Here is a 27,503-nt window from a genome sequence, read left to right as displayed (position 1 = left end):
ACACTGATGCTGTTCTGTTGTCAACATTTTTAAAAAGTGCTTAAACCTGGAGAACGCATAGAGAAAGCTTCAGTGAGTACTTGTGGCCTGAAAAAATGTCCTGCAATGCAACCTAGAGCTTAGTCTATTTTATTAGACTCACGTGATTTGACTTGTGTATGCATACTTTTACAGAGAGAAATGAATGGCTTTCCTGAGGTAGAAGAGAGACAAAATCATCAGTTAACATTTTAAATAATGTATTCAAATGATAGGCCAAATATTATTAATGCCCAGTGCTGTTTCAGGTATAGTCCTCTACTCCCTTAATTGCACTGCCTTTCCTCAGTTGCAAGGCGGATACAGTGGTTAATGGCGATGGAAGCTTACAGGAAAAATAGTTTATGCTGATTAGAAATAATGGCTGCTTCTGTTCCAATTTGTCCTCTATCTCTGCATGCAGTCACGAGGTACGCAGGCAGCCCCTTGAGCTTGCGAGGACGTCGGTCAGTGTCTGCGAGAGAGGAGGGAATGCATAAAGCTGTCTGGCTGCGTCCGTGGTCAGTTCCGCTTCCCTTGCACTGAGACTGGGCCTCTGGAAGATGGCTGGTGCTGTAGGTCGTTGACGTGCACCTCGTTAGGGATTACTTCTCAAAGGAAAGTAGAAAAGCCAGATGATTTCTTAGCATATGGCGCGTCTAGAGACTTCTCAGCCTTATTCCAGCCAGTGTCAAGCTGCTGATGTAGAACGAGCTGTGTTTCTGCTCGTATCTGCACCACATTGAGGAGCTACATAGATAAGTGGTGTAGGGAATGAAGCAGGGTTACATGGCTGCAGTTCTACCCTTACAAGCTGGCAGGAGGTCTTCCTTCAGAGTCATGCATGCTGAATGTTGACTTGGTAGAGTGGAAGTTGGTGATGATCCCCATCAGAGACTGGTGTGTGTTTTGTGTGTTTCTGTGATAGCTGCAACTTGTGTAACCCAACCTTCGTTTTTTTTATTTGCTGTTTGGGACTCATATATGTGAATTAAGCATAACATGGTATTCCCGTTGGCGCAGTGGTAGGAGACGCTAGCCTGTTTGCCTCTCAGAAGAAATTCCTATCTGTATTTGGTTGGAGATGATTTTGGTTTCATTCAGTTAATCGTAGCCTTTAGTTTATCTTGCAGAACTGTATCATAACCTCTCTAGAAGAGCGTGTGACTTGAGCAGAAGATGCATTGCAGATATCTGTTGAAATCGACTGTCAAATTGAGAAAATACAGCAGTTGTGGGAATGGCAGCGAGGGACAGGCTGTACCCCTCAGTGTAACGTGACGCTGGAGACATTGCTGGACTAGCGCGTGCTCTCTTGTACTCCTTGCAGTCAAAGGACAGTTTTATCTTGGGTAGTTTTGTAGAAGCTTTGAAATAGCGAGGGTAGGTTTCATGTTTATTAAAGCTATAAATTCTGATTTCTTACCTCTTCTGCTAACATATGGAACCTCACTTCATAGGTGCAGGTGTCATTAGGCAACATAAGAAACATTTGTGAATCAGCTTGGTTCTTTCTTAGTGTGGTACTCGTTCTTCTGTCATCACTTACACTTTTGGAAATACTAAAAAGCGTAGTGTAAATAACTTGGTTTTTGTTTTTTCTTTTTTAGCAGTGTTTTAGGGGAATGGAAGAAAACTAAATCTGAATGGTTTAGATCTCTTCTGCAGCTGTGTTCTTGTCTTGTGAACTCATCGCAAATACACTTGTGTGCTTCTTACAGGACTGCTGGTTTATGAAAACCCATGCTAGATTACTTGGAATAAAATTCTGCCAGCTGTGAGACCACACGAATGATTGTGGCCATGGGATATCTGACCTTGTCATCTTTGATTACCTTTAATCTGTTGCTTGGCTTAGTGTTGTAGAAACTGTGTCCCCAAGCTTACACTGAGTGAGACAATGCAGGAGGGAGATGTCAGTGTGGCCTCTCATCCTCTGCTTTTGGAGATGTTGGTATGCTACTTCTTTTCTTGCTAAGGCAGGCCAGAATTTGCCATCTGTAGCCAAGGAGTTGAAAAAAATCTGGAAAAAATCAAAAAATCCTTTTGTGGTTCCCTTTAAGTGTGAATTTCTTAAATGTTGCTCTCTTTTCCATAACAAGATCTTCTCTCTGCCTGTCCTTGGTTCTTAGAGCGCAGAGGTCGTTCCGGAGAGGACCCTGTGGTCTGGGAGATGCCCTAGCAGTAAATCTGGAGGAAGCTCATAACTGTCATAACATCGGCTCTGCTTAAGTCCCCAGAAAAGCAGTCCTTGGAAAATAGTCGTGGTTACATTCTGCTAAATCGCCTGCCAGGCTGGATGTCGTTTTCAGTGGAATAAATTTTTTGTTGATTCATTTTTTACGTGAAAATGTACTAGAAATCTGAAAACTAAAATATAGCTTTTTATGGTAGGTCTTCGTCTTTTTCTGATCCAGATGGGAGTTGGTGGCTACTGGCCAAATGCACTCTGAGGGGACAAGCTTTAGGAAGAGCTGATGCAGTGACTGTTAGCTGACCCCTGAACGCTGTGACAGACAGTGACAAGGTAGTAACTAAAATATTTTGGAGAGACCAAGGTCAGAGCGTGGTCTCTCTGTGATGCAGCCATTTGCCAGGCATATCCGTCAGGACGTTGTCTCAAATTCAGGCTGTTCTCTGGCAGAGACCTGATTTTGTGAACAGTTTTCCTTACTGGCCGTTTCCACAAGTTTCTTGACTTTCAGGAGTTGGAGAGTTGTGTTGGAGAAGATCTGTGAACAGAAAAATTCAAGCAAGGAACACTGCCGCTATGGTTAATAGAAAAGCCTTCAGCACAGGATCCTGTTACTGGGGGTTGGAGCCAACTGGTACGACTGCTTGTTAAATCAAGGCTGAATATATCGCTCTTCTTGCACTCTCGTGCCCTGTTCCAGTGCTGGTGTGCTCTTTCGTATGTATGTAGGGCAGGTAGTTCAGAAGGGTTGTTTGCAGCAGAAAAAGATAGAACCCGTTTCTGCAGTCTCCTGGGCCGCAATAAGGCAGTGACCTTCTGTCAGAAAATATCTGGAGTAAGTTATGCCCTAAAGTTGTGTGAAGTTACTTGCTTTTTCTGTAGAAATGAGCTGCCTGTAATTGGGGAGCACTTGGTACAGTTGTCAGTGCCGGATACAGCCCGTCACTGATGGGCTGAGTTGGAAATAAGCAAGGGATGGCAGCATCTCAGGCTGTCACAGGGCAAATTCCAAGTTCAAGAGAATATTTTTAGTCTTGTCTTTGTTGCCATTGAGTAATTTTTCTAAATAAATGGAAGGAATTTGCATCCAGTAGGTGTCTTCCCAGCTAGCCTATCAGAGTCCTCTGACTTGCATCCCAGGCTAATATGTTATGGGTGCGCAAAGTTTCATTCTTTTAAGGATTTTTCAAAGAGGTTTAGATGAAACACGACAAGTAGCAATTCCCTGTAATTAAATAGTTGATTGCTTGGCTCTTGGAAGAAATGTGAGGCAACATCAACTCCAAAAATGGAGATGTTAATTACAAATGCAGGTATTCTGGGTCATTATTTCTTAATTGGAAAGTGGAGCTGGTGTTTTCACGCTCAGGGAACAGCTTTCTGATTATATGGCAGAGCAGCACGGGTACAGATACATTTTCTGATAACGCTTTTCTGATAATGCTGTGAAGAACTGATACGGAGAAGGACATCTTTGCTGGGCAGAACAGCCTGTTTAATTAGATTATAGACACTTTACTGGTAGCTTGTAGTTCTCCTTTAGCACACTTGTTTCTCATGTGCCTTTTGACTAGGCAAGCCTTTTAGTCTTGGAAGTATAATTTCTGTTTTTGATAACATTGCAAAGTACTGGCAGTAGTACAGCCAAATCCCCAAAGCTACATGCAGGTTCTTAACTGCACCCAATAAAAGAGCACCGGAGTAACAAAACTCCCTGCAGAACTGACCTCACCTGGCTGTAAACTTTGCAAACAAAAAGTAAGCAGAAGTCACAACCCTACTAAAAAAAAATCCCCTAATTGCTAAGATAGGTGCCTCTGTGCTAATAAAATGGCTTTCATGTGTTAAGATGGAAGTAATTTCTATATTGCCGCTCAGGCCCGTGAGGGAAGCAGGCGCCTGCTGTTAGATGAAGCAAATGGAAATGTGTGTGTCATGTATACAGTGAAGGCTCGTTGGGGTCTGTATTGCTGCCCCCCTAATGCAATCATTCCTCTTTTAATAGGAGAAGGTCGGTGTTTATGAGCTTGTCGCAGAGAGAGAATGCAGCTCCTTCCAGAAAGAACAAAAGCTTCCAGCCAACTAACCTAGCGGTCACAAGGAGCAGATGGGAAGGACGGTGCTGAGCAGCCTCAGGGCTGCTTGTCCTGGGGGACCCCGTGCGTAACCCGCCGGGTGCTGCAGGGCTCTTTGTGCGGCTGTAGATCAGAAAAGGAAACTGTCTTGCCAAGGTGACTCTTTCCAAACGGTCACTTGTCGGTGTTTGATCTCTCCTTGTGCAAGCAGGGCTGCAGAACTCCGGGAGCTTTGTCAGAGGATTTTTTCAGATGTCCAGAAAAAACCTTCAACTTGTTATTAACTCCTTCAGAGTTTAGTTTTTTTTTAAGTTTAGAAACACAGCATTTACGGCATCCGTTGCTGAGTGTATTCCCTGTTGTAGGCATCGCATTGCCATCCCTTTCATAATTTTCACATAATTTTAGTTTTGTCTGTACTGCTTCCCACTATAGGCTATTACAGTGCTGCCTTCCTCTGCTGGTTAGGAACCCTTTCTTAACTGCTAGTTGTTAGCAGTGATAGCATTGGTATCATCTTATACCTATTTCTTCTGTCCTTTAGGATCGAGTCATTTTTCCTCTCTGTTATTTAGCTCTATGATGTGTGTGTGTTTAGAGAGAAAGTAGTTATAATCCTCTTCAGGCCTTCTGTGCTGGAAGAGCTTAATTTGGCTCCTTCTCCCAGGCTGTTGCTGACCCAGCTCTGCCTCAGCTCATCTTTCTGCGTGCTAGTGCTGGTGCTCGTCATCTGCGTGCAGCAGGCTCCTGCTGTTTGCAATTTTAATGTTCATTGCTTTGTTGTTTTCTTTCCTTGGATTCCGTTGCCACTTGATGCGTTGGATCTTTTGATACAAACTGCACTGGGCGATGCTTCATGCACACCTGCTTTCCCTCAGGAATGGAGTCTTGAATATTGCTGTAGGTTTTTACGTTGCAGCATCTCGGTTCTCTTGTTTTTCTTCAGAGCTCCTTTAGTATCATAAGTTTCCCTTTCGATATTCAACAAAGAGTTCAAACGCAGCCAGCAGGCAGGAGTGCACCTGCTTCTGCCCTGGTAAGCGGGCACTCGGCTTTCTTTGTCCATGCCTCTGCTCTGGACCGGAGGCCCGAAGGTACTTTGGCACCTAACAGCTGGCACGGGAGAGCTTTTTGGAACGGGCAGTCCCCGTTTGTACACAGATGCGGAGGAAACTTCAGTTTCTATTACTCAGAGCTGTTTGACATTGCCTAGCACTTGTTTGCCAACATCTGCGTGGCGGATACGATGCGTATGTACACAGATATACGTGCAGACCTCCCCGTGCATACATTTTCCACAAAAGATTTTAAACATACAGTGCTTTAACGATATTTGTTGTATAAACAAATAGTGCAGAAGCACTGCAGAGAGCAAAACCTGCCTCAGCTTCAGAAGCTGTTTCATAATCCCCTGGTTAGGATTAGAACGTTAAATGAGTTAAGCTGTTTCAAATGAAGAGCATCCTTGCCTTAGCATTTAACGTTTTCGCTCTTTTATTCGGTAACAACTGACAGGTAGTGGTGCACTGCTATTATGTACCGCCCACTTACCTCCTGTGGGGTCTGAGTAATGGGACACATGTTTTTCTTTAGCTTCCTCTATCAGCCTTAACAATTCACAAATATTAACCATGTTTTTTGTACTCTGTGCTCACCCATGCTACTCTTCTGTAATATTCCAGAGATCTTATTATTCATTCTCTTTCCCAGTGAGTGCAGTGCTTGTTTTTGCTTAGGATGCTAGTCTTGCAATTCAGGATGAGAAGAGGCATTTTTATCTATGTATGAAAATACCCATATAACTTTGCGTTGCTTTCTGGGCTGAGCTCTCCCAAAACACAAGGACAGCTCAGTGTCATGTTTTACTTGAGGAACACTGCAATCCGTGCAGCTTTGAAAACCAGTCTCTGAAAGATCATTGTGGTATTTGCTTCGGTTAGGAAGCTATTTGTTCTTTGGGGTAAGTTTTACTTTGTAAAAGTAAAACGTGTCAGGATCATTGAGCCTCCTGGTGCTCTATCTTCATGGTTAGCATCAGCTCAGTGGCAGAGGAATAGAGGCAACATTGCTGCTGTGTCATAAATCCAAGGGCATAAGATTTATCAATGCATCTTGCAGTCACATTTTTCTCTTGGCAAACAGGAGGGTTACCGGAGTGGAGCTCTGCGTAGGCACGGTTTGGTGGCCGGTACCGCAGTACTGTAGGGGGTGATGGATGCCTCCTGCTGAGGATGCTTCAGGAAGGAGGCACCGCCTCGAACTGGAGTCACCTCCACAGAGCTTCCCTGTCCTTGGAGTCCTCTCCCTGGATAAATCAGAGCAGCAGCTGGAGGCGGAGAAGACTTCTCTTGCTCCTTTAAGCCTGATAAGTGTCTGTTGTGGGCACGGGGCCTGGGAAGATGTATGTGGGTCACCTTCAAGCCAGAGGTGACAGCCATGGAGTGCAGCAGGTGCCGTTTGCTGTCAGCTGCAAGATCAACTCTGGTGCCTTGCTGGAGCTGAGATTCATGTTGTCTTGACTAGTTCCTAGCAGTAACCTACTAACTAGCTTACAAAGAGCTTGTGTAAATATACTTGAAGGTTTCTTAAACATACTTGCAGGGATTTTGCTCCCTGTGTTTGCTGCTGGGTGGTGCTGGGGAAAGGCACGGCCTTCAGTTTGTGCTGGGGGCACCCAAACTGCGAGAGCTCCAAGTGTTCCCTGACAGCACTGCCGCTGTAGCACAGGGAAGCCCGCTGGGCTCCAGCAGCTCCTGTAACACCCTGGACTTGTGCCTTTATGCCTTAAAACATATGCAGGAGCTGCCAGTGCCCGCATCCTTGCTCAGTTGCTGGACAGACGGACAAGAGCCCCTGTAACAGTGGTGGTGGGGATGTGAGTGGGGAGGTAAGAGGAGGCCTCTGGACCTCCGTCCTCTCTGGGTGCTTTTTGGTTTAGTTGTCTTCTACGTGGCCGGATTTCCTCAAATTGTCTCTTGGACATTCAGGAAAACCTGCTTCGGTTGAGCGACATCCTTTTTCTTGCACGAGCTGCGTGGTGCTAAAAATGCTTGTGTGTCGATAACATATTGAAGTTTTCTGAAATCGTTTTGTAGCTTGTGGAGGGTACGTGCTGCGGAGCTGGGGGCACAGCGAAACTGCTAGGTACAGCGGGAGGTGTTGGTCAGTGCTAAGGGAGAAATGGGCTTGTGCCGAGCGCAGGAGGAGGCGCTGAATGGGGCGGGCGCTGGGATGGCTGGCATGGGCCGTGCTGGTACTGCTGCAGAAGAAAGTAAGGTTTGCCACACATCTATCATGTTGTAGGGCTGGGGAAAGGAACACTTGGTGCTGGATTTGAAATGCATTCCTTTATATTTATGCAGGTCCTTAAAGCAAAGCTTGCACGTTCCCAGAGGCGGACAGAAATAACGCAGAGGAGTGGCAGCTCTGCCAGGCGCTCGCGGTTCGTGTAGGAAGCAGTTTGTCAGCAAGGATTAAAAACGCGTTTGAGGACTAGTGCTGTAAAAAGGCTTAATTCAGGAGCTCTCTGGATGGTTTTCTCCAGAAATATCCTACCTAATGCATTTATCAGGGCATGCTCTTCAGAAAATAGTCCCCTCACAAATGAAAGGTGAACTGATAAAGCGGTGAATGCTTTTTCAGGTGGTGAGCCTTAACAGCCAGGGTGTCTATTTCAGAAGTCCACCGATATCTACAATTTTTTTATTACAAGAATATTTAATTAAAATGTCTTACTACACTTCAGATTCTGGTACATAAAATGATTTCAAGGCTGAAAACAGATTTATTTTCTGTTGTCACATATGTCAAGGGCAACTAGGCATTACTCAGTAAAATAATGAATTAATTCATTTCTAAATAGCAAATACTCTACAAGAGTTGCATTGTTACATAAAAAGCTGATCTGTTACAGGGTATGCTTGCTCCAATACACGTGGAGAAGAATTTTCTGTGATTTGGTTCTCAAATGGCTCAGAGGGCTGCGTGGGTGAAGGCTGAGCAGGATGGCAATGCGTGGGGAATCATCGAGGCACGTGTGTGTGGATTTAAGGGTGTCTCGAGAGAAAACCCATTTCAGATTGCCCTTAGCAGTAAGCTGTCACAGGCAAATGGTTTCTGTTGCCCTGGCTGCAAATTTCTATTTGACAAACATTTGGGCTTTGATTCTAATTTAAAAAAAAAAAAAAAAAAAAAAGACATCCTGGGCAGTCAAATTTAGGTTTGCTCTGAATTAAAAATTTCAGTCTGTAGCTAGCAATAGAGATCTCACCCTTTCCATTGTTTCCTCTATTTCTAGAGGCATTTTGAGCCCAATTTTGATCTTTCAGCTATTGTTCTCTGGGATAATTGTGTGGAAGCAAATGGGGCTGGAGATGTAGGAAGGGGGTGAGGTTTCTCTTTGGTGCTCCTCAGCCACCCTGCCGAGGTGCTTTCTTGGGATGGGGCAGCAGAGTATTGGCTATCAGGTTATTTTAGCTGCTGATCCCCTTGTGAAAGTAGAGGAAAAAGCTGAACATAGTCTCTTGAAATAGGATTGCTCCTTTGACTTAAACAAAAAAGGCTGGGGGAAGACACCCCCACAAAATTGGTTGCAGTAGTATTTAAGTAGCGATAGGCTGGAGCTGGCAGCCTAACTTAATTTTCTTCTATTTATTACTGATCTGTAATGTTTCTTATAGAGTAGGAAATATCATTTGCATCTTGATGCATTTGTAGAGGAGTTTTATGGAGATTCAGTGGAGCTGGGGAGCAGCTGGCTGAGAACTAAACTTTCCTGCAGTCTTTCGGCAATGCCCTGTGCTGCACTGAGTGCGTATATCCAGCATGGAGGTCTCAGATTTTAGTTTGCTGAGTGACGTGAGGGAAGCAGAAAAGTAGCATCTTTATTCTGCCCTCTTTTCCCCACATTGTGCACCTCTAACCCAGCACAGCAGCGTGAGATGGGGTTACCCAGGCTTGTAGGGCTCTGCCAGCAGCTGCTGTGCCGTACCAGCTTTCAGAAAGCCCCAGGGTGATGGTACCTGGCAAGAAACATCTGCCAGGGAGCACTTTGCTACCTTCTGGCAGGCTGCAGAGTTCAGGGAAGCTCCATGAACACCAGGGTTCATTAGCAAGTTAACATCATTTGCCTTGCAGGCTTTCTCCTAGGTATTTCTTAGGTATTTTTCCTGAAATATTGGGTATACTAGACTGTAACGCAGAGGTCTTGGTTACAACCCTCTTTGTCAATCAGAAGAATTTGGAGAAGCCATGAAGAGAAAGAGGAACTTGTCAGTGCCCTCACAGTACGTCAGTACTCGTGAGACCAGTTTGTGTTTTATGGGTTTACAGAAGCTTTGACGCTTGCCTTAGTAAAGGAGAAAAATACAGTGTTGATATTTACTTTTTTTTCTCCCTTCCCTCTCTTTCTCATAGTCTATGCAAGCAGCGAGGTGTCCCACCGATGAGCTGTCGTTAACAAACTGTGCTGTGGTGAATGAGAAGGACTTCCCATCCGGACAGTAAGTGTGCAGTGTTGCTCTTTCAACTTTTAACCAAAAAGGGATTGTTTTCATAATTTGGGTGGAGGTGGAATGGAATTTCACATTTGGGAACGTAAATACAGTAGGTTAATTAACAAAAGTTCTGTACCTTTAGAAACAAAACTTTGGATGTGCCTCTTTATCAGCAATGGAGATACTCAGAAATGTTGTTTTCTGTGAAGTGTTCCCAGCTTGGGAACTGGAGCTGCTTAAGTAACTATAAACACTTCTTAGTGAAGGAATTCAGGCCTTTTTTGACCTTTTTTTTTTTTTTCCTGTTGTTGCTGTTACATAGAATATTTGAGCTAATGGGTAATTTTCAAATAGATTTTTATCGTTTAATTGTGTTACTAGGGGCATCTTCCCACTCCTCATCATATTGGGGTACTGAGTAGTAGCGTCAGCAGAAACCATCTCTCATTCTAGGGGTTTGCATGCACAAGAACAACAGGGCAAGACAACCAGAGTGTGGGCACAGCAATTTGGATACTTTAATTACAAGTCTGTGTGAGTGATAGAAGCTGAGTCTGGGCTTTACTTTTCTGAGAAAGACAGAAAACACATTAATTTTTCAGCATGGAATGTACAGAAGGGCTTTGCATTGAAGGAAGCCAATTCAAATACTCAGTTCCCTTGCTTTGCTGCAGCAGCGAGGTGGCTCTCTGAAGGACTTCCATATGCAGATTGCAGACAAGTAATTAGTATCAGCTGATAGAGGGAGCATCACACACAGCAGGAGGCTAAAGGGCTTGGATTTTTAAAATGGGAAACAATGTTTAACAAATGGTAATGATATACCTTGGGCTTTAGCATAAAATACCTGGCCCAGATAAATTCTGCTAAGGGTGGAAAATGAGCGGCTGTGAACTGCAGGGAGCACGGGGGCCCTGTGTTTGCAGCCGTGCTCTTTCTGTGCTGTCGGTCGGCTGTGCTGCTACCCTGGAGAGCTCCTGCATTGCACCGAGCTCGCCTGGCCTCCTGCTGCTCAGCAGAACTGTGGTTGCACAACCCTGCCTGTAGTGTCAAATGAACGAACACCAAAACCCAAACCACCTCACTCCCCCGCTCTCAAAACAGCAAAACTTTTAGTCGGAAGCAGGCAAAAGTGTCTGGTTGAAGGTAGGGGTGTCCTGCTCTCTTCAAATGATGTTTTTCCCCAAGTAGATTTTTTTTTCCAAAGTAATGGACTTACAAAAATACTTGAACTGAGCATTGTACCTCATACATTATAAAAAAAGTTAATTTCCTGAAATGTGGATGTCCTAGAAGGACCCAGCTTCCAGACCTACAGCAGCCAGCTGTTTTCCTTTCAGTTTGAGAACCCTCCCTCATTATCCAAGTGTGCAGGCAGCGGTATCCTGAGACTTGCTTGGTAAGCAGGCTGGCCGTGGTTCTGGCTGAGCTGATTCTCCCCAGGAGAGCTGCCTATTTCTAGAAATTGGGGCTTATGGAGAAAGCAGCATATGTTTGGTTGTGAACAGATGCTATAAATTGTTTGGAAAAGTGTAAGACTAGAGTACAGAGAAACATCTCAGCATTCAGCTACTACTGAAAGATGTAGTCATTCTGCTGCATTGCAGATATACTGGGCAAGACCATCCTTACGATCTGCTGCAGTACTGTGCGTGCTGTCAGCAGTTTGGGTTTGTATTGCCCTAACCATGACTGGTTCCGGGGTGTTTTTTTTTTTTTCGTTTTTTTTTTTTTCTAACAGCTACCCGAAGGGCTTTGTTTTAACACTTAGGTTTGGTACTCATGGTCTAGAGATCTTGACCTTAGATCAGTGAGATGGTTTATCCCCGAGATGCCACTGTAGATCTTTTCATGCTTCATTTTCCACACCCTGTGTGTTGGGGCAGTATGAATCATAATTTTGTGACGCAGGAGTTCATGGGATGCAATGCTTTGCTGTGGTCACATTGCTGGTTTGGTAAGTGGCGCTGTCTGACGTTCCTGTGACATACTCCTCTCCTGAGGGCTCCAGAAGTATTTTGGAGAGAGAAGCAGATGCTGAAAGCAACCAGACAGTGAATGGGACAGCAGTCTGGGAGGAAGCCAGGGCATTTATATGAATGGCATTTTTTTTCCATTGACAACTGACTAATTATTCTTACCTCTATTCCTGTCTTTTATATGGGGAAACCATCCCTATTATCTCATGCCAGTTCAGTTATCTGGGTTGAAGAACCTTGCTGGATAATGTGCATGGGTTTCCAGCATCCACCAGAGGAGGATTCCTGTAACAACATGGGCAGATAATTAGTGAATTCTTAAGATGCTCATTGGGTTCTTCACACAGATGTGCAAGGTATCCTCTCCTGTACAAGAACCACGTTCTTTCTTCACCAACGTAATATTAACCCGCATGTCCATTAGTTGTTACCTGTTACGGTTTCTGTTGGCTTGCTCAGCCTGGCCAGCAGGCTTACTGACTGGTGGTATTCCCTGGGAGCCCTTAAGAACCTGCATTACAGTCGTGCTTTGGTGCTGATGGTTTCAGGCAAGGCTTTGCCTGTGAATTAGAGCAGCAATTTCATCCATCAGAGCTCTTGGGAAATAGCCGGCCCTGGTGACTCATTACTCCTTTTATTAGGTTATAAGCAGAAGCTGTTAAAGAGGTGGAGATTTTCCCCATGAGTCTCCATAAGCTCTCCAAGCTTCTTCCTGGTGAACATGAATGTTGGAAAGTGCATTTTCATTTTCCTGCTGTTGCCATATTTTGAATGTTCTTAATACTTCGGTTTCTTGCAGTCTGTGGGAAACTCTCTGCTTCTGCTGTTGCTGAGATGTGGCTGTTCTTGAAGAGTCTGTCAGGATTTGACCTTTTCTAATCTTATTATTTGGCTATAGTTTTTTTTTTCAGAAAGCTGATTTATTTTTTCTTTTCTCACTCTTTTTTTCCCCCTTTCTGGACATCTATTTGACCTCTGTCAGGCTGTGCTGTCCGGTGTGCTGGGAGAGGTTTTTGTGAGGGCCAGGGCCTCACCGCCCTCTTAGGAAATAAGTTCTTCCTTATATGTAATCTAAATCTCCTGTCTTTCAGTTTAAAGCCGTTCCCCCTTGTTCTATCACCACACTCCCTGACAAAGGGTCCCTCCCCAGCCCCCTTTAGGTACAGGAAGGCTGCCATAAGCTCTCCCTGGAGCCTTCCCTTCTGCAGGCTGCACACCCCCAATGCCCTCAGCCTGTCTCTGCAGCAAAGGTGCTCAGCCCTTTGCTCATCTTCATGGCCCTCCTCTGGACTCGTTCTAGTAGGTCCATGTCCTGCTTGTGCTGGAGGCCCCAGGGCTGAACACACTATCTATTCCCTATTACAGATTTAAAACAAAACAGCCCTTGGAGCAACGTACAGTCTGGAAGGACGGTCGCCCTTGGCTCTTCGTACAGCAGCCCAACCTGATGTCGGTCATCGGTGCTGCAAGGGCATGGTGCTGGCTCATGCTCAGCCCGTCTGCCAGCATCCCAGCCCCTTGCCCGCAAAGCTGCTTCCTGGCCAGTTGGCCCCAACCCGTGCTGCTGCAGGACTTTGCGTTTCCTTTGGTTGAACTCTGTTGTGTTTGTGTCAGCCCACGTCTCCAGACCAAGCCCTGCTGAATGGGAGCGCAGCCATCAGACGGGTCAGCCTGTCCTCCTGGTTTTGTGCCATCTGCAGACCTGCCAGGGGGATGCTCTGTGCTGTCACCCAGGTTTAAGGTAGCGTTGAGATGGTGTTGGCCCTGGTACGTGTACCTGGGGTACTCGGCCGGTGCCTGGTCTGAAGCTGGGCTTGGTGAGGACAGATTTCCCCTTTGTAAACTCATGGTGACTGCTCCCAGTTGCTTTCTTGCCCTTCAGTGTGTTTGGTTTCCAGTGTGTTTTGGTTCCCAGGTGTAAGGCGAGGCTGACCAGCCTTGTAGTTCCTTGGATCCTCCTCCTTGCCCTTCTTGAGAATAGGAGTAACATCTGCTTTCTTACAGTCCTCAGAAGGCTTCCATGATCACCACGAAGCCACCTTAAATGCCTTTTTCTCCCTTGCTAAGACTTGCAAGGAACCAAACTACCGAACAGGTTTCTGGGTTTGAGCTTGGGGCAGGGCGAAATGGGGAAGGAAGAGGGCACATCCCTACCGCTGGGGTTGGGGCACCAGTGGGTGACTTAGGGTCAGAACCAGTAAAGAACCAAATCACTTGTCCGCCTGATGGAGCAGGCACGTACGTACCGCTGCGTTTCAAATGCTTTCTTACCCTGCTGTGCCACCAGTGCAGAAATTCCCGCAAGGTTTTGCGAGCTGCCCTGTGTGCGCACTGAAACTAGTGATGGCTGGTCATCTTGGTCTGCAGGCCACACGTTTCCTCTAGTCTCAGAGGACCGCGTGCTCTCTCCACGTGGCTGAAGCTGTCGTGCATGTGCAGCGTAGCCAACGTGTGTATGTGCAGATCTGCTTTTGGATGGTGCTGGAGTCACTGTGCGTGCGCAAACGAAGATACATGGAGCATGTGTGTGTAGCACGTTCACTGGCAGGGGGGAGGATGGCTGGGAATGCAGGCTTTGGCTGTTAGCGTGACTTGTCTAGCCCTCAATTTCTAACCATGGATAAGAGGCTCAGGAAGAGGGGACACCACAGGTCGCAGCAGTCGGTGGCCTCGTGCCTCCTGCGGGTCGTTGAACTGCAGGCAGCTGCAAGGAACAAACCTGATTCGGCCATCGCCCCTGCTGCCAGCGCGCACAAATCCCATCTTCCTTTCCTTTTGCTTTTGTATGCCAAAAAGAAGTCTGCCTATCGTATGGTAAGAGCTATCAGGCATAGGTTTTGGGTATTTCCCTTCCTGATGGCTTAGCTTTTGAGGGTGACAGACAGGCATGTGCAGTTGCTGCCTCTGTCTGCTTCTGGTGGTTTGTTTGTATTGTTCTGTTTTAATAGTAGTGTTTCTGGTCTTCAGGTCCTGTGCAAGGAGCTGTAGGTCCTAGCAAATGGGAGGGACAGCCTCAGTGCCTATTGGATTTTACTTTTGTACAGGACTTGCTTCTATTTTTTCAGTGATCAAACTTCTAACCAATGTGCTAAGATCCTTTTATAGGCTTTGCATCTATTTCATATGAAAATCTCAGCTGGGATATATATATTACTTGTGTTGGGGTAAAATCTTATCGTTTTGGTGTTATATGCTTGAGAGGTGAACCTGGTGTTAATTTTAAATATAGCAGCCTTTGTCTTTGTGGTTATAGTTTGGTTCTATCACGTTTGTACAGAGCAATTCCTGAAGTAAAAGGCTACTGGGGGGGGGGGGGGGGGAACTTAAATAGTAATTATTAGCCTTTATTTTTTTTCCTGTTACAGGACCAGGTATAAGCTGGCTCATCTCTTTTGAATTCTCCTAGCACTGGGAGCAATGCACAGGGATATATATTGGAGTAAAATACTGTTCTCTCTTCTAGACATGTTGTTGTGAAGACTTCTCCCAACCACAAATACATTTTCACGCTGAGAACCCATTCCTCTGTTGTTCCTGGCAGCATCGCGTTCAGCTTGCCCCAGGTACTGCCTGGTTTGACTTACTGTTTTCCTGTAGAATAAGCAAAATGTCTTTTGAAATTTGGATTGAAGATAGCTAGACTAATTGGAGGGAGATGCCTCCATAAATGTGTACTGCAAATTTGATTTCTGAAAGCAAAAGTTCAAAGAGGCATTTACTATAGCTGAAGCGAGCTTGATTATATTCCTTTGTATGTTTAGCATATTCTGGAAAATACTAGGAAAGGTATAACTTAATCTTTTTAAAACCCACCAGAAACAAACTTTCAAAAAGAAAAGCATAAGCAATGTCTGCTATTGGTTTTGAATGTGTATTGTTCTCTGGTTTTCCTTTGTTTTAGAGGGTTTTCTTTGCTGTGTTTCTCCTTCAAAGACCTGCAGGAAGTTTTCTTGACTATATTGAGCGTTAGGATTTCTAGAGGAGATGTGCAATTAAATGCATAAAATAGATTTAACTAGTCACCTCTTTCTTAATTAAGTCAAGTTACTGCATGCTAAATGGTGCTTAGAATAAATAATTGATACAATTAACTTCTAAGTAGAAAAATTAATCTTGTAGCCATCAACTGACTTACACAGTGAGTTGCATAATACAGAACAGCAACAAACATGGTCACTGGCTTAATGCTTTTGTATTTGTCTGCTAGTAACTAGTCTAGAAGCTGAGTCTCTGCTGAGTGTCTGTGCTGCAAACAGACTTTTTTCCTCAACAGATGACTTGGCATAGGCCCCAAAACCACTTTTTGCTTTTTGACGTGTTGTTCAAATTCAAATTTGTCCAGATGAGTGGGTGCAGAGAATGTTAAGTTACCATATGTCCAGTTAAGATTTATGATGCCAAAACTGAAAACCAGCTATCAGTAGAAGTTATTTGTATCGCAGAGTTGAAATAAATGTATTTGTGGTCTAGAATTGATTTTTCTTTTCTTAGATTCCGGTAGTTATTGCTGATCTGAGAAAGTTCTGCTAAGGTATGAGGTAGTTTGCTTGCCCCTAAAAAGCGCCTCTGGTAGTAGGCGTTACAGCTGCTGGTAGATGAATGTTCTGTTTGAGTGTTCCTAGTGCTGGGGTTTAACTTCCAGTATTTGTTAAAGCTTTGGATAACTGCAGCCAATGTTACACAAAATACAAGTTCACCTCAAGTCCCATCTCATGTATTCATGGAGGGTCATGTAATGGACACTGAGGCTCTGAGAACTCCAAGAAGTCTGGTCTGCATTTGTTACGTACATCAAGTTCTTGACCACCTTCAGATTGTAATAATCTGAACTCTCAAGCTTAAATAGTAAGAACCATGGGAAATTTTGTATACTGGAGAGAAGAGCAAAAGATGAAGGGCAGTGTTGTGATGACAAACTTCCTAGCAGAAAGTACCCAGATGAACACAGGGATTGAGCTGTACCTCTTGCCACAGACAACATCCAAAACAATCATTCTAGCTGAACTTAGCTTTCCTTCCTGTTCCAAAAGCTGGTGATAACCTTAACTTGAAGGGTTCAAGCGAAGCCTAAGAATCATGGGAGTACTGGTATGCTGGCCCACCGTTCTTGCACTGGTGGTCCCTGGTGCTTGATATTTCAGGCGGAGGTGAGTTTAGGATATCTTTTGCTGAAGAACTGGAGTGTCAAGAGGAAGGGAGGAATTCTTACTGGCCATGCAGTTAAACAGCTGTAAAGAATGAGATTAAGTATGGAAAAATAGTTTGTTTTTACTTTCTCAGGATTACCAGTAAGTGCACATAAGACTTCCTGTTCTGGGCTTTGATTCTAACAGGTGGATCCCTGTTAGCCAAGGGAATTCTTTCCTTAAGCCTAACTCCAGTTTTGAACCGTGAACATATTCGAGAGGAAGCATGGGGGAAATTTTCATTTTTTTTTTTTTAAAGGTCATTGTATGCCTTCTACCAGACTTGTTCCTTTTAGGATAAGAAGCCAAACATAAATAACCATGAACAACAACATTTCAAACGCAATTTTAGCGGAGCCTTCTGTAATGATACTTATATACTTTCGTGATTCGTGCCTCTCTAAGGTTGAGATATTTAAGAGATGGTGAATACTGCATCACCTGGAATGTGGACTGTAAATACACACTAGCCAGTCTGTATCACAAGAACCATTGGAAAAATACTATTTTTGCAATTATTGAACAATAACTTCCGGCATTGTAAAGGTCATGGATTTTCACATCACATAGTTACTGAACCATTTCCTACTTCTCATGTAGTTCTGTGCTGCACAAATCTTTTTAAAGGAGTTTGAAGGAAGCTAATGGTTTTGAAAAGCTCCATTCTTACTAGTTCTCTGAACAAATTTTAATTTTTTTAAGTTATAACTTCACATTGTAACAATTTCCTACAACTACTCTTTACATGTAAGCCTTTAAAATAATTCACAAGTAGCCTTTCTTGCCTGTTGTGCTACCTCTTCTATGATTGATCATCAACGGAGCTTTAGTAGGATGGAAGCAGAATGTCAAAAAAAAAAAAAAAAGCCCCTAACAACAACAAAAACAACCCACAAAAAACTCTAAAACGTCCTGTATGATAACTTTAACATCCAAGACAGTGGGGTGAGTAATAATATGAAGGAAATGGGACAGGATCACCTCCCAAGGTCAGAAAATAGGATTATTAATAGAAATGATACCTTTATTTTGACTTGTTTCCTGTTAATTTGAGGGTCTTTATAAGGTCTGGTTCTGTCCTTTTTATCTTCTTAGGGTTCTCATGGTGGGGAGGTGGGAGCTGTTTTGCTAAGTAAGGATGCTGGCTTTGAGTAGATGTGTTCTATTGAAAGACGAGATTTCTGAAGTTTCTGCCTTGTTCTTACAGAGAAAATGGGCTGGACTTTCCATTGGACAAGAGATAGACGGTAAGTCAGACCGCAGCGTGATCATGATGGATTCTGTGCTTCCATACTGAAGTGAAACTGAGTTGGAAAATCCCAGACTTTGAACCCTTCTTCAAGTTATGTGGGGCCCTCGTTGGTTAGAGGGAGTTGCCCCTGTGTCTGCAGGTTTCTCGTCTCTTAAAATTTGCAAAACCTAGACAAGTATTTTGACTTATCTTCAGACATCTGCCAGTTTACCTCTGTATGGAACTTCAGTGTCCCCACAGATATGAACGTTGAACGTGTATGCTGGCTGGTCTGTCCTTGTGGCTTTGGAGAACACTTACCAGCTAGCAGAAAGTTGATGTTGTAGTTGAGGATATTCTTTGTGCCTAAACTTTGAGAATGGTGAAGTTTTAAGAGCTGTCAAAGGCTGGCAGTCTGCTCTGGATTTGCTGGCGTGGTGAGATTTGTGAATAGCACTGATGTGTTCACTGATACTGAGAGGAATATTGCTTAAGGGAGAGCCTCCAGATCATCAACATATGAATATAATCTCAAAAGGTAATGCTGGTTTTCTTAATGTCAATGTCAAGCATGCTGGAGTGCAGGAAATCATGACCCTGTGCAGGAAAACACCACGGCGTGCCTGTCAGGTGACTCCAGCAAGAGCAGTGTATTTCTCATGCAAAGAGTCATTTGAATGTTGGTGTTTGTACATACTCATTTATAGAGTTTCTTGCCCTCCTGTTTAACCTGAGCTCTCGCAGGAACGTGGGAGGCATGAGTATTTTCTGCCAGTCAGTGATGAGGCTGGCATTTACACTTCTGTGTTCTCTTCAGTGTTTCTTGATCGGGAAGCTGCAAAATTGAGACCAGTGTGCATAGTTCCTGTATGTTTAGGCGCTTTATTAAACAAATGCCTTTCAGGTCAAAGGTACTTCACTGTACCAGAAACATAAACAACTCTGTGAGAATACGTATGCAAATTCAGCTGCAGAGTGTAGTTGCTTTTTTAAAAATAAAATAAAAAGAGGATGTCTCCTCATGCAAGTTACGCTTAAGGTATGCCACCCACAGGCCAGTGCTGCAAAACAGTGCTTTTGAGAGCCCCGAGTCTTTTCATTGTTTTTTTGTGTTTGCTTGGTGCCTGATTGGTATTGTTTGTGTGTCTCACTGTGTTTGGTGCTCAGCTCGTGGACAGACCGTCCACAGGAAGGCTGAAATCTATAGCTTCTTGCTGTCACTCCCCTTTTGAACATGTTAAGCAGTAAATGCCTTTCTGCTCAAGGGCACTATGATGCCAATTTTGACAAGTGAAGGATTCCGCATTGTGATGAAGGGAAAGGGCTGCATTTTGAGTTCATGCAAACTGAAGATTTGTATTCCACTGCTCAAATTTAATGGAGCCTGATGAATCTTTGCTAATGTTCAAAGAGGCTGATTTGCATCTCTCAGCTTGCATGCTCTGTCCTTCACTTGCACACAGTTACCTCTGGTAAAGCTGTGGATGTGAAGCAGTTAGGGAGGCTCACCCTTGTCTGGTGATTTTCCCAGCTCCTTTGGTCTCAACGAGGTCATGGGGATGGATCATTGCTTGGGTGAGCAGTATGAACTCTGTCGATCCCTTTCTGTAGTGACAAGCTGGAGTGGGTATGTTTGCCTCTGTGCACAAGATGCCTCATAGGTATTGCTTTGAAGTTGTTTCTTTTTGGTAGCTGAGTTAAATTTTTTTTTTAAACTGAAGAATCACCCCCCCTTTTATTTTTCTGAGGTTGGGGGCAGACTCAGGATTAGCTTCTTTCTCACCCTTGTTTGTTTGTTGATCAGTAACGTGTGCCAGCTGGCTTAACAATAAATGCTTTTTAATATGAAAATTATTTGGGGAAATGAACACTAATATTTAGCACGATCAGTTGTTAGAACAGATTTGTGATTGTACTTCTACGAGACCCTGCTAGAAACTCTCAAACTCTGTGGGAATGTGTTTTGTTTTTTAAAAAAAGTGAAGTAATTTCAAGCAGGGTGACTAAATGTCATACGACTGCCTGCTGAGTATAAACTATCTGTAAAGCTATTCTACGGATAGGGAGACATTCAGAAAATGAGTGACTCACCAGGGCTCCCTTTCTGTCTTGTTCCCCCGATAATGTGAGAGCTGTGCTTTAAGGGCAGTTTAAAGGTGCAGTCCTGTGCTTAGCGGGACAGTACTGCTGAGCCCGCAGGCTTCCCAGGTGAGCAGATCTCGAGACTGTGCCTTTGGGGAAAGGGGACTCGGTGCTGAGCCCCTGAGGTGGGTGCTGGCATCTGGCTTTAGTGCAGCTCGGCTTTGCCAGCTCCTGTGTTGTGCTGGAGGTGCTGGCTCTGTCTCAGCACGGGGATGTCTCTCTTCTCAGCCTGCCTCTCTGGTGTGAGGACTTGGCAGGGTTTTGTAGCTGCTGCTGCGTGTTGCTGACAGGGCCGCAGTGGGGTTCTCTGTCCCCAGAGAACCTGTCTGTTCTCAGGCCTCCCCAGTGCTCAGTCCTCTCTGTGAGGACTGCCCCTGGCCTGCTGACACCTCGGTTCTGGGGTGTTCTGTCCAGAAGCTTTTGTCTGACAAGGCTGTGAGGTGAGGCCGGCGAAGGGAAGTCACTGCCCTGCAGCAACCCAAAGGTAAAGCTCCCAGTGCTCCCTCACAGGACCCACGTCTCTCCCTCATTAGCAGTGGCTTATGTGATTGCCCTGCTGCCATATCCCTTACCAAGCTATTAAAGATACCTCAGTTCAGGAAGGGGTTTAGTGTTTCTTCTTCACCCTATTTCCCAGAAGGTCTTTCTTTGGTAGCTCATTTCGAGGTGGCCTTGTGTGCCAGGGAAGGCTGTTAAACGTGCGTGCTGTGATGACCTACGTGTCTTCTGGTTTCATCTTAAGCAAGAGGCAGGTTCTTTTCCTTCCCTGTATGTGAGCGTGTCCTGTCTCATAGCATGGTGGATACGGGTATTAACCTGCTGTCTTCCCAGAAGTCTGCAGGATTTGACTGGAACCATTCTGTTGCTGAGAGGTGTGATGGGATACAGCAAGCCGTGCGAGAGGTGCATTTCTCTTATTCGCCTCCTACTGCTTTACTTTAGCTGTGACTTCTGTATCAGACAGGACTTTCTTCTCCATATTCAAAGCAAGCCTGTAATGTACTTCAGTGTTCTGGAGAAACTGCTTCTGTCCTTTGTGAGTTATTAGGAGTGCCTGCTTTGTGAGATCCTGCCTTTCTAATCGCCTCCGAGGCAGTAGCCCTGACGTGAGCTGTGCTCTTCTTTCCTTTTTATCCTCCTTCCTCCAGCAGCAACGGTCCCAAGCGTCCTCCTGGTTTTGACCTGATGTAACTTGAGAGCTGCAGGGACTGGAGGCAGTTGGCAATGGCAGCGAAGTAACTTTGTCACTTTGCTTTCTGCCCACTTCCAAGGGCCATTCAGTTGGTTCTGGGTTGCTGGAGGTGTCCTGGGGAAAGCTGGGATGGGCACAAGTGTGCCTCAGGGGCAGGGGCTGTTCCCTGTGTCAGAGAGGAAGGGTGGTTGGTGCCTCACTCTGGGCTGTAGAAGCCAGATAGTTTATCTGCAGGTTCAAGTGCAGTAATATAATTTAACTTTCTGCCACCTCGTTTGCAGACAAGCTAGTCAATCTCTTGCTACTGGAAAACAATTATGACCTCTGGTTGTTGCTTTTTCAGGTAAGACATGCTTCCTTTGGGCTTTCTGAAGATATCTTCCAAAGTCTTAGATGCTGAGGGAAGCTATTGTGGTTCTACAGTGTGTGTGAACTTGCTTTCACTGTCCTTATCCCCAAGGCTCGTGTTTGAGCTGTTTTAAAGGACATTATTAGAGACTTTAAAGAAATGCAGGGATTCTCAGTAGAGATAAATTTGCTGTGGTTTTTCTCTTGTAGTAGAAGAAGGATGCAAGAGAAATGAGGTTTTCTATCTGAAACAGGATATTCAATTTTATAAAATAATGATTCAGAATGGAAGAACATGCACTGCTAAACATACAGCATGTTTAATAGATTGTGAGGAGACCTTGCTTTATGAAATGTGTTGTTTTTTAATATTTTTATATATTTTTATTTTTACAGTTTCTTTATATACTTTCGACAAGGCTAAGCAATGTATTGGCACGATGACAATTGAGATAGATTTTCTGCAGAAGAAGAACATTGACTCCAACCCCTATGACACAGACAAGATGGCTGCAGAATTCATCCAGCAGTTCAACAGCCAAGCCTTCTCAATAGGCCAGCAGGTGTGATTTTGTTTTGGTTTTGTTCTTTCTTTTAAAGGCTAAAAAGATCTTAAGTAACACTTAAGTGCTTGTATAAGCAATGATATAAAATACTGAAGAGTATCTAAGTAATTAGACTTTAGCTGCAGAGGTCAGCTAAGAAGCAGAAATTGTTTATGGTGTGATTGGTATTTTCATAAATGTTGAACCATTGTGACTTTCACTGAAAGCAGAAGCAGAGTGGTTTAAAATCTGCCTTTTCTTTAGCCAAAAAAATGTATCTTTGTGAGGAAAAATGGCTTGAGAAACCTGGGTTCTCTCTGCACCTTGGCCTGGTTGGCGATAAACATGGCAGCTCCTGGAATCTTTTGAGAAGTGACTTTTGTCTTCCTTATATACAAAATTAGAAATGAATGCCAGCTTTAATTAATTCTCCATAGCATCTTTGGTGTGCGGTGTATTTTGTTGTAACATTCATTACTGCTCTACGGCTTCCAGTGGTAAGATAGTTGTGAAACATTTGACTTAGGGATTTCTGAAAACTGATGTTCCTATAATAGAGCCTCTCAGCTCTGTAACAGATCGGTTTCTGCCCCTAAGAACTTCTGCGATAGCCTCTGGTTTGTCACATTCTCAGGACAGATTGAGGGCTTTCTATGAGGGTAGTTTGCAACATGCAGGGCCTGAATCTTAAATCAGTTGCAAATGTAATCTTGGAGGAGAGGAGACAGCATGCTCTTCTCTATGCGATGGGACCCCACTTCTCTTAATGTTCATTCTGTTACTTGTCTTAAAGTTCATTCTGTCTAGTGCCACTCTAGCACTGTTTTTGAGGTACCCTTGTCAAACTGAAAAATGAAACATCAAAAAGATTTGAGTTGATTTGTTCTTGAAACAAAGAAAAGAAAAGAAGTTTTTTCTTGGAGGAAGGCAATTCTTTGTATTTTTCCACTTCATGGTGTGCTTTTTTTGTTCTGTAATCCTTAAGTATGGGACATGAAAAGGACGTGTTGAGTATGCCCAACCTTTACAGAATAAAAAGAAGTAGAATTTGTGGGGGGGTAAGCTTTGTCCTCAGGCCTTTTTCTCTTCAAATCTTAGCAGCTTTGTCAAAATCTTATTAGCATTTTAATTACTTAAAATCAACTTCTGTTTCTTCTTTCCACAGCTTGTGTTCAGTTTTAATGACAAACTTTTTGGCCTGTTGGTAAAGGACATGGAAGGTATGGATCCCAGTATCCTCAAAGGAGAGTCTGGAGCAAGTAAAAAACAGAAGGTAGGGACACAGGAATTCATGTTCATTCCCTAGGGTTTGCAGAGGCTCAAGTACGGAGCAGGTGTTGGTACAAAGAGGAACTGAGGTTACTCGCATTTGGAGAAGTTACTTTGGTTCCATCTGGCTGCTTCTTTTTCCTTGGAGAAGATAAGTGTCTTCAGTTTCATGCAGTCTCGTGTGCTTGTGTAGTTGGGAGCTTAGAGCTGCACCCACTAAAGTGCAGAGTTGGATGAGATACAAGGAGTATCTTTTGGACTTTATGCTAATTTGTGGAAACCTTCTCTCTTGAGCCTTTTTGTCGAGTTTTGATTTTCCTTTTGTACACTGTGCACATACTTTTTTTCTCTTTCTAGACCTTGCTGAAATAAAACAGTTGGTTATGAACTAAACAAACAACTTAAAAAGGCCAGCGTATTATACCCAATGAACTACTGCATTCAGAGTTAAATAATTGTTAATAAAATTGGTTTTAGAGGATGTGTTGGTATTTCACGTTCCTTCCAAAAACTTTTGTACTAGAGCTTTTCCAGCTGTTTCTTTCCTGCTGAGATCTGCTTGGAGATACGGAAGAAGAATCTGAAGTTGAGTCTAATAGCTTAAATGTAACTATTTGGTTCTTTCCCTTTTTCAGATTGAGGTTGGTTTGGTTCTTGGAAATAGTCAAGTGGCCTTTGAAAAAGCTGAGAACTCCTCTCTCAATTTGATCGGTAAGTGCATCTTTATCCAAAGAGACAAATACTGCTTGTACTGCTTGAAGTTTGCTGTTTTTCAGGCCTCAAGGACTTGTATACCAAAAGTTTTTCTTCCTATTATATGAAATGACCTAATATATTGAAAAGCCCATCTTAAAATGCCTCCTAGGTATCAGTTTAAACTTGCAGATGATTGTACTTGATCCCCTAGGAACCTTTCACAGATCTTTTAGAACGCAGTTAGTACATGGCCAGGTGTCTATGGGAACCCACTGCGCTGAGAAGGTGCTATCCCTCCTACAGACCGCTGCTTCTAGCAGGGGCTGTATGGAAGCCGCTGTCAGCCTACTGTGTAGCTCCACAGCTGGCTGAGGGGCTAGGGCAGTTCTGCGGGCCTCCTGCTGTGCTTATTGCCATGGCGTATCTGAAATACACAGCGATGCAAGGAGACCGGTGTCCATGGTTGAGAGACAGACGATAACAAATTGTGTCAGAACAGGAGAGGTTAGCCTGACTGCTCTGGACTCATAGGGCTGGATTAGAGAGGCACCATGGACCAGGAGTTCCAGTGAAATACAGCAGCTAGTTGAAATGTTTTAACTCTTTAAACATCAGAGAATTATATTTTTAGGAACACTAACAAGCCAACACCTGTTTAACTTTAAACAGTAGAGAAAAGGGAAAGCGAGAACTTTTTTGAACGAGAAGCAAACATTTCAGAATGAGTGCAAAGCTTCTGACAGTCCCATCTCTAATGAGATCTCTTCTCCAAGGAGAACCTTAAAAAGATGGTAGAAGGTAGCTTCAGAAGAGCACTTCATTTTTCTTGACTTCTGAAAATCTTGCTCTTCAGAAATCGATGACAGCTGCAAAATAAAGCACAGCATTTTTATTATGTGAGATCTGTATTAACTGCTTACACGTTAACAAAGCATAGATTAATGTAAGTATATTAACCAAAACTATGAACTTTTTGTTTTAAGAAGCATGTTCTAAAGTCTCAGGAAAACAAATCTTTGTGTACAATTCCAGATTTTACTGGCAAACAAATAGGGAATAACTGATGCATCCTCCTTACATTCATTTAGAATTAAACTCGTGTAGAGCTTGAGAGGAGTCTGGTGCTTTCCCACAGACCCACCAGCTTGAATGTTAGGGGACCTGGACCACAGAGTGGGCAGTGAGGGCACCTTCCCTGCAGGTGGCTGTGTGCGCTCCCTGGGGTCATGCTGGTTGCCCTGCGGAACAGGTAGACACTACTAGTCTGGCTGTTCCTTTTCCTATCTGTGTTATGAAGTCGACCATACTTAGTAAGCCTGTAGTTACAGATGCCTCCCTTGGTGGTAAGATGGCTCTAGGCATTCCTTGCTGAGTATGATAAGAATGCCTGCTCAGTACAGGAATTTAATTTTTTCTTTTTTCTTATGTTTTTTCCTCTTTATTTCCTTTAACTGGAGCCCATGAACTAAGAAATCTTTTGTTTTTGCTGCTGCTCTTCCACAGATAAGTGGCAGGGCCCTTGCAGCAGATGAAGGGTGCTGTGAGTGAAGACTCGGTGAACCTGGGTAGCTCAGCTCAGCGACTCGTCCAACAATTAGGGTTTTTGTAGTAGGTTTGTGTTCAAAGAACAGCTCTGCTTGACTGTGAGTACTCAGTACTTTGAGTATTTGGTACAGAAATAAAACGTGAGGCTAATAGCCACTTAGAACAAGATAATTTAACTCATTCAGCATTGCAGGAGCCATGGCAGAGTCAGTTTTGACCCTGCACTAAAGTATTAACTTTCCTTAAGTGCGAGGCTGTGACTTGGTGCTCTGTAGTTGTCTGCTTAACAAGCTACAGTTGTTGCAGAAGGGGGGAGACAGAAGCTGTTCTGTAACCTCACATCTTGCATCTTACATGGACGTTTTTATCTGAAAGTACAGCCACTTATCTGTACTGGGGAAAATAAAACAAGCACAGGAGACCTGTGGGATGGGGTTGTAAATGACTAATTAAGCATATTAACAAGGGTACGAGTTCTAAGAGCACTGAATGAAGTTTGCATGAACAGCTATTTCATGCCTGCAATTACATGGTTACAGTCCATTTAGTTTTTACCATGTTTTGATTGGACAGCTGGAGGTGAATATTAACATAATCCAATTTATTACATCAGAGCAAGCAATGGTATTTTATTTGGTCAATATTCAAAGCCATAAAATGACCTGCGATCTTCTTTCTAGCCTGGATAGGTGTGAAGAGCGCTCCCATGGGAGCGTTAATTGATTGGAAATAGGAATCCTTCACTGCGATTTTATTTCATTGCCTGCAGACAAGACAAAAGAGTTGCTTATGCCTCAATTTACTTCCTTCTGATTGCTGCTTTATGTAATCTCCTCATTGATCTGAGGCAGAGCTACTTAATGTGCTTTGTTAGTCTCTGGAGAATTGTAAAGTTGTGAATTAAATTCTGGGAGAGGAGATAAAAATAAAGTAAGTGTCATTGAGGACTGCTTTCATTAATGGCCTTTATTTTCTTCAGCAGATAAGAATTGTGATCGTTAAAAAAAAATAATGCTAATTCAGTTTCCTGTACGTAGTATGAAATTGTGTTGTAAAACCAACAGATGATGATGTTTTAGTTCAATCTATGAGAATTTTATTGTGATCAGATGCAGCCAGAAGGGGGGAGTGTAGGCCAAGTTCTGGAGGAAAAGTAACATGCCTGGCTGAGGGGTCTGGTCTGAAGACTGCAGTGGAGCAATGAGATGGTAAATATATAGCCATCAGTGAACCAAATGATCACTGCTGTCCTGCGTGGTTCTGTGTGTTAGTGCTGGATGTTAGAGCTGGTAAAATGTTGTCCCTACTGTGTTAGAGGCATGCTCTTGTTTATTTTGTTGACCTAAGAATTAAAGTGTTTCTTCTAGGTGTATTTAAACCAAGATAATTAGTGGTCTAGTTCAGCAAACATGGAACTTCTGTTTAGCGTGCTTACTGCACTTCTAGATGTGTAAAGTTAGGGGGTGTTTTGTTCCCGGGGCCAATCCTGTAGAGGATTGACACTGTGCATGTCCCAGAAAATACATGACATTCAATTTCAGCAAGAATTAAGATTATTTTGAGAATCTTTGATTCTTCCCTGGGCTTT

The 27,503-nt window shown here is 43.7% G+C and overlaps 1 protein-coding gene across 1 annotated transcript in view; it reads left to right on the top strand.

Annotated features, from left to right (window-relative positions):
- The window catches only part of NSF (N-ethylmaleimide sensitive factor, vesicle fusing ATPase), a 78,086-nt gene that overhangs the window by 2,506 nt on the left and 48,077 nt on the right, over positions 1 to 27,503 (top strand). The window contains exons 2-7 of the mRNA XM_035566846.1: positions 9,703 to 9,788; positions 15,225 to 15,324; positions 18,155 to 18,194; positions 22,257 to 22,423; positions 23,571 to 23,678; positions 24,310 to 24,385. Of these exons, the coding sequence (XP_035422739.1) occupies positions 9,703 to 9,788; positions 15,225 to 15,324; positions 18,155 to 18,194; positions 22,257 to 22,423; positions 23,571 to 23,678; positions 24,310 to 24,385 (577 nt within the window). The remainder of the gene's footprint in view (positions 1 to 9,702; positions 9,789 to 15,224; positions 15,325 to 18,154; positions 18,195 to 22,256; positions 22,424 to 23,570; positions 23,679 to 24,309; positions 24,386 to 27,503) is intronic.

This window comes from Cygnus atratus, chromosome 25 (assembly GCF_013377495.2).
Source record: "Cygnus atratus isolate AKBS03 ecotype Queensland, Australia chromosome 25, CAtr_DNAZoo_HiC_assembly, whole genome shotgun sequence".
NCBI classification, from domain to species: domain Eukaryota; kingdom Metazoa; phylum Chordata; class Aves; order Anseriformes; family Anatidae; genus Cygnus; species Cygnus atratus.
Note: the sequence above shows the minus strand (reverse complement) of the source record. Positions and strands in the feature narration are given on the sequence as shown.